Genomic DNA, 17,740 nt, shown 5'->3' with positions numbered 1-17,740 from the left:
CACTGGGAGCAGCGCTTATGTGTTTTCAGTACCTACCTTGCCACATTCCCAGCTTCTAGACAGCTACACTGCAGTCTGAAATTAATGCCGCGGAGTATTTAGATATCCTTGACGGTGTTTTTTCTATCTAAAAGAGATTTTTAAAAAGTGGCATGAGATTTTACGCAGAAAGGATAAACTGAACAGACGACTTTAAGGAGGGACTGGGAGAGGAAAGGGTTACAAGCTAGTTGCAGATCAATGCTGCAGAACCCTGTGTGGATGAGTCAGAGTGCAGGCGCTGAGCGGGGCTCCGCTACTCTCTCTGTTGGTAGCCGGCTGAGATTCGAAACTGGAAATCCCCACTGGAAAGTCCCGGCGTGTTTTCCCTCCCCATCTTGTTTCTGTCTTCTGACTTTCGCCAAGGTAGGGAAGAGCGTCTGCAGATTGAGCTCAGTGTAATGCGAGTGAAGTCTGGAGCAACTTTGCAGTCAAGTTGAGTAAAGGAGGGGGTCCAGACACTTGTCAATAAGTCCGAGCGAAAGGGGCTGAAACCCAACTGAACCGGTAAATGTTAATTATTTCTGATTTGCAAACGGCAAATGTTTTATTTTGTCTGCTTTGGTTTGTGTTATTTTGCAGCATGTTTGAATATTTTTTTCCAATGTTTGAACGTTGTGAAATTTGCTTCTGGCTCTCTGTGTAATCAACAAGTGCTGACTCTCTGACTTCGTCCATCCGCCGCAGGGTGCGCTGAAGATGGCAGCTGAAGGCAGTTTGTTGCCTCAGTTTCTCTTCGCCAGTAACTTGACGAAGACGGTGAGACTCAGGGAGAGGATCTCCAATGACTTGGTCAAGCCGGTCTGCAGCAATGGTTTGATTCACCATTTCAAGAACCTCCACAGGTACACGGTGGAGCTGTTCCGCCTGAGTCATTACAGCCCTCAGTTCAGGACTAAAATCCAAGAGGCTCTATTCGATAGGGCCCAACAGACTGCCCTAGAACAAAACAGGAACCTCAACTGGTGCAAAGAGGTCAAGAAACTTGTGCCTTTGAAGACAAACGGTAAGAGTTGGCGCATTTTCTAATATGACAACTTTTTAAAAAGTGTTATGTCTAACTTATATAACTTTTTAAAAATACCAGTACCTTTACAGGGATGATATTTTTGATTGTACATTAGATTGATTGTTGGAGGGAGAATATATGCTTTCTAATACTTAAATACTTTACTACACAAACAAAATATCTGATGCAGAATGAGGTAGAGTTAGTCAGCCATTATCTGTCAATGGGAATAAAGTCTAGTCATTAGCACCTCAATATTAAATGAAAGAGTGAACGTTGTCTTTCATAATTTGTTTATTAAAACTGTAACATCTATTTTACGGATATCGTACAATGTCTACACACGATGTTTAAATCCATAACAATTCTAGTGGCAATTTTCACCATAGTGGAGTTAGCTGTAAAGTAGACAAATAGTTGATATGTTTTAATTTTTCACTCCGAATCTAATATTTCATATTTCCAAAGTGGGCATATTTTCTGGTGTAATTAATTTGATTTCCAAGCAACTGAACAGGCAGATTGCTGCAGGACCAATCTTCTATTGTTGTCTGGTTTGATCTTTAATGAAGTCAACAATAGTGTATAATTTTCAATTTTGTTGCTTTTTCTTTGAAAATGTTATTTTAAGATTGGATGTTTTTTTTAAGAAAACAATAGGAACTCAGCTCAAAGTTAAGTTGCAGTATGTAAAATGTATATAAAATGTTTGGAATTGTTTAAAAAGTTGTTTCAACAGTTGGTTATTATATGGTTGTACATTCACCAAAAATGATTTAAAATTTGAACAGTTCTTCAGATATGAAAAATTGCAGAAATTGTACAATGCATTTCATAATTTGATATTAAAAATCATCACAGCACCTGAATCTTAAGTGCATTGTTCCTTCATTGTGGACTGATAATAGGACATTCAGTTCTACATGATGCTAATAAACAATGCAGTTTTTGAAAGAAATTTGAAATTAATTCAAACTTTCTAGAGCTTTCTGATGCAGAGTTTCATTTTCAGTTTAAGAAGCCAAGTAGTAAATGCTGCCTAAAGACAATTTCAGCATTGTAGCCAAAATATTCTTCATGAACAATTATATTCATATGTCTCCAGTGCAAAGACCAAAATTACTTTTGAATTGATGTTTATTTTTTCCATGAGTTATTTGCTAATAGAGTATGCACAGACTACATTAAGAAATTTAGGTGTTTTCGGTGATTCAGTGCTGACGTGTCTGGGGATGTGAAAATATAGTAAATGGGGAAGAGTGTAGGAGTCTGTTAAAATCAAAACTTCCCCTAAAAGCCCCAACAGCTATTGGTTGAATCAAATTTTACTTGTGTAGTGCATAAACATTCCAAGTACCCAAACTCCCCAACCACACCCACTTGGAAATTCCACTTCATAAAATAGGGCTCAGACAGCTACGCATTGCAGAAGAGTACTGGCGACTGACTGCATGCAGTATTAGTCAAAATGCTACTCGTTTGGAAATTCCATAGATTATATAGGGAATTTTACATGGCCCACTCTTAAAAAGGAAGTCTGAACATTGAACTCTGTGCATTCCCTAGTGATTCATTTTAGTGCCTTTTTTTTTAAGCGAGGTTCCATATCTAAGTAGGTTAGATCTGGTTATAACACCTGCCTCAGTTTTATTTTTCCTTTCTCTTTCTCCCCCCTTTTTGGCTCCACCCCACTGAAACATTACAGATGAATCAAACAGGAAACTAGTTTTCTGATTATTGTTGGAATGAAAACAGGTTTTGCATGTAAGCTATATGCAGATCTGAGCTAGAATTTTTTTTGTGTGAATTGGTCCACGTGTTACTTGATCGGGCACCAAGTGCCATTTGACTTCCATAAAGTTTCTTATGAGGGCAACCTTCTAAAAATCATTCTGTGTGGCAATGTAAACATATTGTAAAGCATTTTGTTAAGAATACAAATGTTAAAGTACTTTGGTGTTTTTGTTCTTGTGGTAAATCAATGACGACAGTATGTTAGAGGATCAATAGTTTCATGAATGCAAGGCTCAAGACCTTAAACTCACATATTGGGCCTGGCATCAGGATCCAAAGCCTGTGGGGAAAATCCGATCTGTTAACTCTGTTTCTCTCCACAGATTCTGCCAGACCGGCTAAGCATTTCCAGAATTTTCCTTTCTCCATTATGTTTACAATGTCCTCTCTCTGATAGGAGGGATAATTGTTGATTATTGCAGTTTTTAAAAAAAGTAATGCTAACCTTTGTAAAGTAATAGTGTCGCTAAATCTTTAGTCATGACAAGAAAGAACTTAAATTTACTTTTGGATTACTTTTGAAGTGCAGCCACTGTTGTTCTGTAGGCAAACAGAGCTGCTTGTTTGCACACAAGATATCACAGAAATGTTGGCCAGAGCACTGGGGAAAACTCCTTGCTCTTTTTTTTCAAATGATACCATAGGACCTTTTAAATGTTCCATCTGAAAAAACCTTTGAAAATGCAACAGATCTTCTGTACTGCATTGGAGTGTCAGCCTGCTCAAACATGTAGTGGGGCTTCAACCCACAAACTTCTGCTTCTGGCTAAGGTGCTATCAACTAGCCCAAAATGGCACACTCAGTCTTTTATAATTCATGGTTACTGAAAATTCCAAGTGTGGTAAATTGAGCATTCTGAATTAGAGAAATTGTAAACTGCCTCAATGCAGTTATGTATAAACCAACTCTTCCTGACATTAGGTGCTGCTTTCCAATTTGATATTGCATTTCGCCAGTGGAAAATATGTTATGAATGAATGTTGCCTGAACACGAGGTAACAATTTGGTCCATTGTGTACTAGCCCATATCTGAAATAAACATTTGCCACCCAATGAAGGCGAGTTGCATTTTGGCCAGTTTTATATTGCATTATGGGGGTCTTGTGGCATGTTACATAAGAACATAAGAAATAGGAACTGGAATAGACCATTCGGCCCCTCGAGCCATTCAATAAGATCATTGCTGATCACCTTGTGTTTTGATTTCCACATTCCCATCTAACTTCGATAACTTTGATTCCCTTGCCTAACAAAAATCTATCTACCTCTGCCTTAAAAATATTCAATGACCCAGCCTCCACCACCTTCTGAGGCAGAAAATTCCAAAGTTGCACAACCCTCAGAGAGAGAGAAATTCTCCTCATCTCTGTCCTAAAAGGGCGACTTCCTAATTTTAAAACTCTGACCCCTAGTTCTGGACCCTCCCACAAGAGGAAACATGCTTTCCACATCCACCTTGCCGAGGCCATTCAGGGTCTTATATACTTCAATCAAATCACCCCTCGCTCATCTAAACTCAAGTGGAAACGAGCCCAATCTGTCCAATTTTTCCTCATAAGACAACCCATCCCTATCTCTGAGCCAGAAACTCTGGTTTCAAGTCCCACCCCAGGACCTGATGGCTATGGAAGGTGTGTTCATGATGTAGCCAAACAGGTTGATTATCAACCTGTAAATCCTTCCAAAATTCCTGATGGCAGGTGGTAAGAGCGGGAGAGTCTCCTGGTCGGCCACGCTTGATGCATAGTGGCGCCCCCTCAAGCTATAGCCTCTGGCACCCTGTTTCAAGGGGAAAATAACAACTAGCCAGGGAAACATGTGCTTTGTCTGCCTCATGCCATTAGGCATGAGAAGAACCAAGTCTATATTGCAGTGCCTCTTGCTCTGGATTGTGCTGTTTTCATATCTTTACACTTTGGAGAGTAGTGGAATGTTTCATAACAGGTTGTGCAATGTGAACACTCCTTCCATGGCTATAAAAATCATTGTACTAGCCAAGAGACTAATTAGTTACAGTTGGGGTTGTGGGTTCCCACAGCCTAATGGCGTTTGGGGTTCATCCATCCACACTGGATGTTCAGAGACAGTGCTGCACACTCTACTGACTGGGACATTTTGCAATGGGGTTTGAAGTCTGCACCGACTGACCCAGTGATGGAAATGTTACCACTGAGCTAAGGGTTCACTCCCTATCATGAAACTTTTCTCTTAGAAGTGTGATTTCCTGACAGGTGCGGACTACTGAATAGTTTGACAATGATAATTGGGCTCCAGAAGACAAGTCTCTGACATTTTTGCTTTTTTAAAATTAAGGACCACGGTACTTTGTGCAGCATACAACCAAAGTTAAAAGGATAAAAAAAAATACAATAAATGTAACTCAGGAAGTAGTAGTTAGCTAACTCCAGATTAAGTTTTAAAAGGGGACTGAACAATGTAGAAATTTCATATTCTTTCCCAGGGCATGAAAATTAAATTACATCAGATACCAGTAAGTGATGAGTTCAGGAATGCAAGAAGCAGGAAGAGCATATTGCACAGAACCTTTGTAGTGTAGAAGGAATAAAGGGCAAAAATTCATTATTTTAATATATTAAAAATGCTATGTCACCGTACAGTACTATCACACTGCAAATACCAAATCTTGTTACAGATGGAGGACATTTTAGTTCTGTAATGCTGAGTTTCTTTAATCTGGAGCAGAACCTTACAGCAGAACAGTTTGCGAAGTTCTGTGACTGAGCAACAATTAAATGCTGGGTGACCTGAACTTTTGTGTATTTCACTATTGGACATTGTTGCATTCAAGGGACAGAGGCTCTAATGATACATACTATCCCTAAAATCTGATTTATGAAGGACTGTGCATTGGGAGATTATAAATTGCAATTTGGAGAAAGAAAAGTTAGACACTTTGAGATGAGACAGGTTGTCTTATCAACCAACCAGCTTTTACTTGGCTTTGTAAACCAAGATTATTGGAGATAGCGTCCAACAGTATGTGAATGGTAGTATGATGTGAATCTACAGGATCCATCTGGATTACAATTAATCTGAAAAATGTCAGATTATCATTTCATAGATGCCGAGAAAATTTCAAATTCTTTGATAGGTGCATACCATACTTGACAAACGATTTCATCGTTAGATTGATGGTTTATTTGGCTAAGCAGGGTGTTCCCTAATTTGGTTCTCATTAGATTGGGTGGTGCCATTAGTGGAGAATGGAATTGTTCTGTATTTTGCACCATAGTCAAACAGGTATAGCATCAGTTAAATGAAACTTAGTCTCAGTTTTATAAGTTCATTTTTCTTGTGATATGGTGACCTGGGCAAAAGCAGCAGGCAAAAGCAGCATTTATTGCACCTTAGATGCCTTAAGAAGGTGACAATGGGCTTCTTGAACTGCACTGTCCTTGTAGGGATGGTTCCCTCTCAGTAGTGTTTGGAGACATTTCTGACCCAATGATAGTGAAAGAGGGGCAATGTACATGCAATTTAGGATTGTGTGTGACTGAGGTGGGGGTGGGGGGTGAGCGTGGACATTTGTGCAAAGGTGCACACACTAAAAGCTCCCTGAAGACATAGAGCTGCCTCAGGGAGCTGAAGATTTTTAAAAACATAAATAAAGAATTTAAAAATATTAAAAACATCCCCTCATGTGACTCTGAGCAGGGACATGTTATAAATGAGATTTCAACATTTTTATTTTTTAATTCCTGTTGGAAACCTCATCCCACCAGTGGATGAGGTTTCATAGATTGAAAGGCTGCCTGGCTGATTGTGGCAGCAAAAAAATTGCGTTTCATTATTTATTTAATGGCCTTAACAGGCCTGTTAATTGTTGGCGGGTGCACTGCCGACTCCTGCATGTGCCCGCCGGCTGAAATATCGCGTGAGTGCGCAATGACATTGGGACGTTCACCTGACGGCATCGAGCGTGCCGGACACGTGCCTGCACACTGAGCGAAAAATTTTGGCCATAGAAAAGAAAAAAGCAGGTGTAGGCCATTCAGTCCTTTGAGCCTGCTCTGTCAGTATGATCATGGCTGATCCTCTATTTCAATGCCATACTCCCGTGCTCTCCCCATGCCCCCTGATGAGCCTAGAAACCTATCTATTTCCTTTTTTAAACGTTTTCAATGCCTTGGCCTCCACAACCTTCTGTGGCAGAGAATTCCACAGGTTCACCAGCCTCTGAGTGAAGAAGTTTATTCTCATCTCAGTCCTAAATGGCCGAACTCCATCCTTAGACTGTGACCCCTTGTTCTAGACCGACCAGCCAGAGGAAATATCACCCTGCATCCATTCTGTCCAGCCCTGTCAGAAATTTATACGTTTCAGTGAGATCCCCCTCTCATTCTTCTTAACTCCAGTGAATACAGAACTAGTCGGCCCAATCGCTCCTCAGACGACAATCCTGCCATCCCAGGAAACAGCCTGGTGAACCTTCGCTACACTTTTTCTATGGCAAATATACCTTTCTTAGGTAAGGAGACCAAAACTACACACAGTAGTCCAGATGTGGTCTCACCAAGGCCCTTTACATCTGCAGTAAGACATCCTTGCTCCTATACTCAAGTCCTCTTGCAATGAAGGCCAACAAACCATTTGCCTCCTTAACTGCTTGCTGCACCTGCATGCTTGCTTAGTAATGGTTATATGGGTAGCAGATGCTGTTGAAGTGACAATGGTGAGTTACTACATTACAGCCTTCAGCCACAGTATGTTAATAGATATTGAGTCCAGTGGCGTGGACATATTTCAACCTTCTTGACTGTTGTAACTATACCCATCAGGTAGGTGGTGAGCATTCCATCGTCCTCGAGGCTTAACCTCTCCGATATCTACAGGCCTTTTGAGAGGTCAACAATGAGCATTTCATCACATACAATCCAATCTATCTCCTCTTTTTGCCTTGGTATTGATGTTGTTGATTTTTGGGTGTGTCAATAAAGAACAGAGGGCAGTGGCCTGGCTTTCTCTTGTTCAAGGTGACTGTAGCAACAGTAACTTGCATTTATATAGCATCTTTAATGGAGTAAAATATCCCCATGCATTTCACAGGAGTGCAGTTAGGCAAAAGATGACATGAATATTACCCAATTTCCGTCCCAACTCCTTGTACTTCTCCTTCTGGTCCTGGAGGCGGGCTGGGCAGCCTGATTGTTGCGCTGGCCAGAGATGGCAGGCCTTTTGGGGTGCTCATTTTCTGCCTACAGCCCCTCAGTAAAAGGTTAGTGAAGTCCATCTTCAAAATGGACCCGGTCCCTTCCAGCACTATGGGCAATTGGTCAATGTCAGCAGGACGTACTACTCAAAACTGCATATACCCCCATATTTTTATTGCTCCAAACAGGTTGTGCTGGCATTATCTCTGGGTGAAACTGCTAATTTAACAAAGTTGCAATGCTATGCATCCAAAAATATTGACTCTACCTCAAGTGATGAATGTTATGTCTGATTGTTACCAGCCTCTGGTGTAAACCCTTGTATATAAACTGTTGCCTTTTAAATCATCTCTCGTATTTAGTAGGAAGGTGTAACTTAAACAACACTCTACAGTTAATATTTTGCATTAAGCCGCATCATGTATGAGTGACCATTTAGGTTAGGCCTTGCAACTCTGTCAGTCATCAGAATGGCTTTGTGCCTTAATTTGTCTTTGTACTATTTGCAATCCACCCTCAATCATTACACCACCTGCTTTAAATTGGGTTGACACTCTTGCCATCCTGCTCAGAATCACTGGGCTTTTGCTCAGTGGTGGAACGAATAAGTAACCTGAAGCGTGACTCAAATTTTCAGGCAGCACAAAGGACACTGATAGATGCACTGGAATCCCTGCTGCTTTATTTTTCCAAAAATGGATTTTCCATCTCCCCTTCATCCACCAGAAAGAATGATCCACAATTTCCAAATGCTGCAGGCTCAACTGGGTTAATAGTGTGCCAGATAAGATAGTGAGAAAGTTCCTGGAAATAATTCCCTTTTGAGTGATATTTTTATTCTGTGGTTAAATTTTGTGCCTTCAGATGAATTCTGGGGATTTGTACACTGCTGACATTTCTGATTGCTACAGCAATAAACAATAACTTGGATTTGCATTTTGACAAAATAACAGTTCTTTTGGCTGGCCCACAATTGAATGAACAGCAGATGACTCTTGAATGGGCTCGCTGACATTAAACATATTTTGCCTACTGTACCTAGAGGCCATATTACCATTTTTTCAAATTAAAACCAAGCAACGTATTAATTTGAAGACAAGATATGATTTGTTGTTTTTTTTTCACTTAATGGCTACAAACATTTGTTCGTAATTTACTGCTTTCTGCTTTGTTTATAAAACTTGGATTAATTTGAGCTCTCCCCATTTTGTTTCTGTCTCAGGTGATGGAAACTGCCTGCTGCATGCCACATCCCAGTTTATGTGGGGAGTTCAGGACATTGATCTTAACCTTCGCAAAACACTATGGGAAGCTCTGAAAGAAACAGATACAAGGAACTTCAAACTACGGTGGCAGGTTGAATGTATCCGATCACAAGAGTTTGAAGCCACGGGCCTCCGTTATGACACCAAGGTGAATAAGGCATTTTCAATATTTGCTTCAAAATCATCTAAAATAATACTAATTTGTTTGGTAGTAATGATTTTGGGGGGAAAAAAAGTTAACTTAGTTACACTGAACACTGAATAAGTTAATGTTTAATGATGAGATACTCTACCTAAGAATGCAGTTGAAGTTTTGGACATCAACCATTCCAATGATTTTGCTCCATAATATATTTTTTATTATTTCTAACAATAATTCATTTCTTCTGCAGAACTGGGATGAAGAATGGGAGAAAGTGGTAGAAATGTCATCTGTAACCTCACATTTTGGCCAGCCTGGGCTACCTTTCGATTCATTAGAGGAAATCCATATTTTTGTTCTTGCCAATATCCTTAAAAGACCAATAATTGTTATTGCTGGTGAGTGTTTGACAAAAATAAAAGCTCATGCACAAAATATTGATAAGAATAAATTACTGCATGTTGGACATACATGGGAAGTTTAAAAGTAAGCTAATCCTTCATCAGATACAAATATTCTTACTGTAGATGGAAAACACAACTGGGTAGGGACTTGTGTGGCTGATTGTATGACTGCCATTTCTTCATTTTCAGCAAAATAAATGGATGCCTGTGAAAGATGTCATGTGCATTTCCACATTATCGCTGTTGGGACAATTGCTTATTGTTTACATTGCCTTGGCAATGATTTAGGCTTTTTTAAAAATTTATATTGTGGCTTAAAGCAAACCGTCACTTGTTAGGCTTTAGGTAGTTGCGTTACGTGCATTCCCTACACGTCAGACACAAATGTCAGAATTGATTCTGAGACATTAGATTCCTTTTTTTTTAAAAGGAAAGGTGGGGAGTAACAAAAACATGGTTGTTGACCCCTGACCTGTGTTCAGGGTTGATTCATACTGCAGTGTCACCAACATCATTTTGGCATGATCCATTCATACATAGATGGGAACAGAATTGAAAGGTCAGAATTTTGATCTTCATGGTAATCACAAAAATGCAATCTGTATTGTATCCAAGCCAACACCAATTTGGCAGTAGGAGAGGGTTATGTGGATCACCCCTTTGAGATTTTGCTTAAAATCTTAAACTTTCAAAACACAAAAGTTCCTAACTCATCTCTACAGAGTGAAATTCCCTCTTACAAAGTTGTCTTTAACAAGCAATTATTCCTTTCAACAGACACAGTGCTGAGAAGCTTCGGCATGAACACAAGTTTGGCTCCCTTGCATTTTGGAGGAATTTACCTGCCGCTGCATTGGCCAGCAAAAGAATGCTACAAATATCCCATAGTACTGGGCTACGACACACAGCATTTTTCTCCACTTGTCACCATCAATGACAGGAGTCCAGGTATGTAATGTTATATTTCTCTTTAAATCAATCTAAGTTAACATCTCATTTATCAAAACTGTTCAGTTGTTATGTTATTTGTAGAAATGAAAAGAAAAACCTGGAAATGCTGGAAAGCTAAACAAAGACAGAAAATGTTGAAAATATGCAGTGGTCTATTCAGCATATCAAGCTATCTTTCTTGTTTTGTTGGTATAGCTACATTTTAGAGCTTTTTAAAAGTTTTCCTCACCATTTTTATAGCCCTGCACCCAGATACAGATATCTTACTTGAGGGGTTCAGATTGGCAGCCTGCTCCTCTACCTCTGCAGTTCTACCTGGAGATGGCTAAACGCAAGGGGGTGGGGGGGGGGGGGGGGGGTAGAACTTAAGAGTCATGCTGAGTAGTGTGGGTCTGAAGTCACATTTAGGTTAGACTAGGTTACGACAGTGGAAGGACATGAGTGAACCAATTGGGCCTTTATAGCAATCCGATAGCTTCATGGTCACTTTCACTTTACAGTTTTTTAAATATATAATTTAATTTTCAAACTACTGCAGTGAGATTCAAAGCCCACTGACAGAGCAAACCAGTTCCCCACCCACTACAGGTCCCACCGTTGCGGCAGGGACTATATTTTATTCCACACATGGCCTCAGTATTAGTCCAGACCTCTTTATTAGCAGCTATGCAGAAGATTGAAAATAAAATGCTTAAAATGCCTACTTCCTACTTTTGCCCGATCTTGAAATACACAAACTCAATTGTATTGCCCAAACTGGCCATCTAAAATGGTAAATTGTCTCTGATGGTATGCAGCAATGCTGATTACAGGGTTTCCCAAGCACCCACTTGAGTCTAGCATTACAGATATAGAAATGAGGGAAAATACATAATGGTGGCTAGAACTTCTGAGGCTGAAAGAGGGAATAAGGGTCTTGATGTAATCAAATTTAACACAAAATTAGATGGGCCCTGGAGGCTGAGATATTTCAGGGCTAAGGTTTCTATCAGCTGATACTTTCATTTTAAAAGCTGTAATGCACAGAATTTCACAATCTAAGACTGATAAAGGTGACCTAGAGATAAAATGGTTGCTTGAGATTCTTATCAAGAGTTTCGCCATTTCCTGTTTGGTTCTTTTTAAAAAGCCCACCTGGGCCAGCAATGAAGGGTAAGCATGTGATACTTAATTGATCCATCCTGTGTTAGTTGAATCCATTATTGTGGCTAATCCATTACTCATTTGATGCTCACACTGTGTGTGTGTATAATTCTGACCTGTAGTTTCCACAAATCTGCACAACATGCATCTTTGTTCCACAGGAAAGTGCTCAGAACATATTGTTTAATGTAAACTGTTATGCTCTAACAGAAATCCGTGCTGTTCCATTGGTCCACAATGGAAGAAGGCGATTTGAAGATTTCATGGTGCACTTTTTAATACCTAAAGAAGAGGAAAATAAAGCCAGGCTGCTGGAGGAGTACTTCAATCTGGTTGAAATACCAGTCCAGGGGCTGGAGTTTGGTACCACTCACTTAATTAAAGCTGCTAGGTAAAATAGTTGTCTTATTAATTAATCACACCTTGTTTCTTATCAGTGTTACTTGTTGGTTTGAAGCATACTTCATCTTTGCTTGTGACTGCATCTTGTGAAGCAAAATTGCACATTTGTTACAATGGCATTCGACTGTGTAATCAGTTCCAACAATTCCAGTCAAACAAAATGAAAATTGAAACACTAAGGGAGTCTTAAATGGTTGCAGTGGTATATGGTTAACTTTATCACTAATGTGTAGTTATTTCCAACTTGAGAATCAAAACTGACTCCAGAAATGGGAAGAAGTGCATAGTAATTTCTGATGCAAGATTTCTCTTGCAAACTTTTAAAACTAATTTCTGACTTTAAATGTTGTGCTTCAGGCTCTTAGTGATGTGCAATGCAAATTGAGTAATGCTGTGCACCTCATTCAAGAGTGTGTAGAGCAAACTTCAGTTGAATGTTGAAGCTTTTTCCATCACTAGCTTACAAAATAGTTTTTTGCTTTTCTAATTCTTGCTGGAAGACCAGCTTTTCTGGAGTTTATGGAATATACTTCTGGTTCCCAGTATGTCCACAATGTAGCTTGGTCCACATTAGAAACACGCAGAAGTCAATTTCTACAGGAATAAGTGTGGGTTTATTTTTTTTGTGAAGTATACATGGCACAGATTTTAAACCTGTAGTATTTTGATGGTTTCAGGTTGGATGAAGGCAATCTTCCAGAAGACTTGAATTTAGTGGAGGATTACTATCAGCTGGTGAATCATGAATTCAAAAGGTGGCAGCAGAGCCTGGCTGAGACCAGTAGGCCCACTCACAACGGGATCCAAATGAAAGGTGCTGCATACCAAGGGTCACTTATAGAAGAAAAATGTGCCACGTATGGGTGCCTTTTCTACTGTTCTATAGAGACAAAACCATTTTGTCATGAGTGTTTTGAGCAGGCAAAGGGCACAAAGACTGAACGCAACGTGAAACCTCATGAGCAGCAGAAAAAGAAAGGATGCTGTCCTCCTCGGACTGAGTTGGTTATCACTGCAACAACACCTGCAGAACCAGAACGATCATCTCGACCTCGCTCAGCACCGCCAACAGCTCCTAGTCTTTCTCTCTTTAGCGAGACAAATGCCATGAAATGCAAGGTTCCCAACTGCCCCTTTACGTTTAACGTACAGCACAATGGATTATGCGAGCAGTGCTTTAAAACAAGGACAGTAGTGCCAGGCAACATTATTGATAATAGGACTTCTGAATTGAGAGCATTGTGTCACAGAGAGTCCAGTTCCGAGAGAGTGGGTTCATCCCAGGAGAATGCAAGGACTAAACAAGGTGCTGGTAATCCATTACATCAAGAGTGCACCCAATGTAGTAGATGTCATCAGGAAACTCTGACGACAGTTAATGGATTGTGTAATATGTGCTTGTTAAGAACATTTCAAGGAATCTCTTCATCCTCCCATGAGGACTCTAACTCCTTGCGCTCAGGTCATGAGAGGTCACATTCAGACCCGAGCCAAATTACAAGGAATATGGGTCACCCATCAACTGCTGATCAATGCCAGACCTCTAATGTGTGGACTTCCACTGGGCCACAGGTTTCTGAAAGCACACCGAAGAATCGAACCGCCCATATCCCTGAGGAGCCCAAAGAAAGTTTCCAACCATGCAAGAACTCTGGGTGCCACTACTTTGGAACAAAAGAGCACCAGGGTTACTGCACCATCTGCTTTATTGAGTACGGAAAAAACCTCCGTAAGTTGTGTACTTTGCTTAAGTAAATGATTCATGGGCTTTGTATAAGGGAGCATTTGATGTCAAAATTCACCAGCTGACTAGAAAGTATTTAGTAATCTTGACTAATTCAGTTCTGGAATAGCGCTGTGAAAAAGTTGTTCACTTGTTCAAAACTTATTAGTTATCGCTGTTATAGTCGGGCCTTTTTTAATCAGGTTTTTTTTCCCCCAAGTAAAATCACTTTGGGTGCTTGAAAGAGTTGGGACCGGAAAGAGTGCCTAATTTCTGCTGTGCCTTTCTACCATTCCAGTGCTATTTGCATATTTCATAGCATCAGTTTTGATTTCCACTTAAACTTTTAGTTCATTCAACTATCTTCAGAGAAAACTCCAAAAAACACACTAAAATCCCTCACTTTGATACCACACTGTAATTTTTACATTCATTGAGTTTGTATGGTGTCAGTAGCACACGGGTTTAAGTAGATATAAATGCCAAAGACCTTAAGATTCTTCCTTTAAGGAAAACATTTCAAGAATTTTTCTATGAAAATGAAATCTATAATTTTGATAATTAGGTTTCTAATTTTTTGGGGGGCTGGGAGCCCTGTGAGGCCACCATAGAAATTTTCTGTTTTTTGATGCTGAATGCCTTCCGATAAAGTGCCTTTAGACTGATTTTTGGTCAAAAATGTGCTTCAATCTAAAAGGGAAGATCTGTGAATATTGCCTTGGGCTTCATTCAATGTATTATATTTTCTATAAGTGGCCCTCTATTGTTCAGTGAAAGACGTAGGTGAAAATTAGTTCTACTCGGATATCCTATAAAATTTTCTGTTGTAACACCTCCCAGAAGCTATATACAAAACAATAATGAGTACCAGGTGACAGATTTAGGTTTGTATTTGTTCAGAATGTATGTTCTTTAATTTTTTTCCATAACTATATGTTGCACAATGCTGCATTGTTTGAGAATTTTTTTTAACAAACTAGTTGCAACTATGTTTAATCATTTTTTTTCTCAACGCTGAAAGGTGAAACCTCTGCCGTTAATCAGAACAGACCACAAAGGAATGTCCAGCCTTCTCACCGACCATCTCCAACCGATCCCAGATTCCAGAATATGGCTAGTTGTCGAGGTCAAGACTGCAACACATTTGGAAACAGTCATTTCGAAGGATATTGCCAGAAATGTTTTATAGATACACAATATCAAAGGTACAACGAAGCAACATCCAGAGGCCATTCCAGCACTGTAAGTAGCTTGTGATGTATACAGTTGGTTTTGGCATTTTAAATTATACTTTTAATCAAAATGTACACTCCCATATCACAAATTGTACTTTTTTGTACATATTTTCTACCTGTCCCTCATCAGGTCTCTCCACAAAATACCTCTGAGCCAAAAGAGCAGGCAAGTCTATTACTTGGCCTATCCTGATTTTGCTCTGGTTTGCTTGGTCCATCAATGGCACAGCTCAATTTACAAATCGTGGACATTTGTATGCTACCTTTAATTAATCTCTGATCCACTCCCCCAACACAGAATTGGTTTTGGCCTAAGAATTTGGTGACTATGAAGAGAGAATAATACTAGACATTTTTACACCGTACGATAAAGTTTGAGAAATGTGTACACAAGACTTGAGAAATTCAGCATTTGAGTAAATTGTAACTAATATCGTTTTTACTTTGTAGCATAAACATAATATATTTTTAAAATATTAACATGTGGGTCAGAAGAATGAAGTGAATTGTCACACGATCATAAATGTTATTAAAATCTACATCTATGGAATTTCACAATCTCCCCTTTTGATTCTAAACTGCTGGTCAGAAGCAGAATTTTTTTTGAATTTCCTGGAAATAGAAGGAAGTGGAAAGGCACATTAATGAGGAATTGCCATAATGTGCAGCATTTAAACTATGTCCTCTATGACTTAAATGCAAAAAGGTCATCACCGTTTAGAAAGAGAAAATGAATCAAGAAATGAAAGATGTACGCTCCCATATCACAAAAATTGAACAGGCTGATTCTACTTGCTCATCCTTTTGGCTCCGTTTTTATGTGGGGGGTGAAACCTGGTGAAGGAAGGGGAGAAAATGTACAAAATATGTCATATCTGTTTTTTGTGTACTTGTTGTAGAATTCAAACTGAAATGGTTGTTTCCTTAACTATATTGTTACAGAATGCATCGCAACATCAACCTTCTGACTGCATTGAGTTGAAAGGCCAGAGGATTAAATGTGCAAGGAACTATTGTAACAACTATGTAAGATCCAGTGACAACGAACTTTGCTTAGAGTGTCAACAGGCCAATCGTGGCAGCACTGGGGATTCAGCCTTAAATCACCCACCAAAGCAGCATTGCCACACCATAGGCTGTGACCATTTTGGTAATAACAAATGCAACGGGTACTGCAATGAATGTTTTGTTTTTATCTCCTCTTATGGGAGAAAATGAATTTCAGTGCGAATAACTGAGCCAAAGGATTTTTTTTCTCTGCAAAAGAATAAACTGTTTTCAGTCCCACTTTAAAAGGCTTGGCCTTCAACCGTAATATGGATATTCCAGTACAGAACATATGGCTTTGTAAAGATTTTCTAAAAATGCTTGATTTGTAAATTGACATATTTATTATATTCATAATTTGTTTCTCTTATGCTAAACTGTTTGGAAAACCATAAAGCTGGCCATAATTTCTCTACTTTATAGTAAATACTATCCATGACTTAATTATAACTCTAATAATTGTGCCGGGGGAGGGGGAGAAATAACCCTCAAATAAATTATTTACAAAACGCACAAAGCATAAGCAAACTTATTGTATAGTTTTCAGTAATGTATGTTTTCTCAGACAAAGCTATAAGGAGATGATTGTTTCCTTAACTATATTGTTACAGAAAAACAAGCAATTCCAAAAGATCACAACACTCAAACTGCATCATTCACTTTTCACAATCCATTTCTGTCAAGAGCCAAGACAAGTATGTTTACTGGAATGATTGAATCTCGTGACTTAATTTTGAAAAAGACATTGTGAACTAATGAGAGGAACCATTTGTTTGTATTGCATGAATTTCTTGGCTTAAATTAGGGCACGAGAACAAAAATATACGGGTCTGTGTGTAAAACAGGAAATATTTGTATGTAGTTTGCTTGTTCTTTGAGTAATAAAGGATAATTTTTAATCCTGTTTCTGGAAGAAAAGGAAATATTAGAGATTTAACTTATTCAAAGCTTTGAGTTAGCTAATTTATATACCTGTACTTCTGTTGGTTTACTTTATAATGTTCTGTTTAAGAAATTGACATAAACATATTTTGAAAACTGCAAAGGAGTAGAATTTTTATGGTGAGAGAAATTGAAAGTGAGCCTTAATATTAATGTCCTATTGCCTCACAATTTTTGTGCCAAAATTCAGGTCACACTTAATCTAACGGGTGACAGAAAATACTTTTTTTTGAAAAAGTCATTTGCAGCTGCACTTTATTATTTTCAACCCTAAAATTTATTTTCGTCACTTGATTCTTAGTTGAATGACCTATACTCTTAAGTTTTCCTATTTTGAATTGCACTCCCCTGATTCATGGTCTTATCAAACCAAGGACCTTTGCAACTCTTAAATTGACCTGAGAGTTCAGGACTGCCAGGAAGATAACTCTCCAATTCCTATTTGTTGTTGTTCCCTACTTTACTACTGCAT

The 17,740-nt window shown here is 39.0% G+C and overlaps 1 protein-coding gene across 1 annotated transcript; it reads left to right on the top strand.

Annotated features, from left to right (window-relative positions):
* Positions 1 to 253: 253 nt before the first annotated feature.
* On the top strand, positions 254 to 17,367 carry tnfaip3 (tumor necrosis factor, alpha-induced protein 3). The gene is made up of 10 exons (XM_041188238.1): positions 254 to 546; positions 727 to 1,045; positions 9,237 to 9,427; positions 9,672 to 9,819; positions 10,603 to 10,773; positions 12,130 to 12,310; positions 12,999 to 14,050; positions 15,066 to 15,286; positions 16,222 to 16,429; positions 16,938 to 17,367. The coding sequence occupies exons 2-10, from the start codon at positions 739 to 741 to the stop codon at positions 17,075 to 17,077; spliced, it is 2,619 nt and encodes an 872-aa protein (XP_041044172.1). The 5' UTR covers positions 254 to 546; positions 727 to 738; the 3' UTR covers positions 17,078 to 17,367.
* The last annotated feature ends 373 nt before the right edge of the window (positions 17,368 to 17,740 follow it).

Source organism: Carcharodon carcharias, chromosome 5, assembly GCF_017639515.1.
Source record: "Carcharodon carcharias isolate sCarCar2 chromosome 5, sCarCar2.pri, whole genome shotgun sequence".
Classification (NCBI taxonomy): domain Eukaryota; kingdom Metazoa; phylum Chordata; class Chondrichthyes; order Lamniformes; family Lamnidae; genus Carcharodon; species Carcharodon carcharias.
This window is presented reverse-complemented; position numbering and strand designations above follow the sequence as displayed.

What these genes read in the sequence shown, in the direction of transcription:
- tnfaip3 (XM_041188238.1), top strand. Translation starts at nt 739, where the DNA reads ATGGCAGCTGAAGGCAGTTTGTTGCCTCAGTTTCTCTTCGCCAGTAAC. An exon ending in ACCAATAATTGTTATTGCTG is followed by an intron (nt 9,820 to 10,602) that starts GTGAGTGTTTGA and finishes TCCTTTCAACAG; the next exon opens with ACACAGTGCTGAGAAGCTTC. An exon ending in CCAGAGGCCATTCCAGCACT is followed by an intron (nt 15,287 to 16,221) that starts GTAAGTAGCTTG and finishes ATATTGTTACAG; the next exon opens with AATGCATCGCAACATCAACC.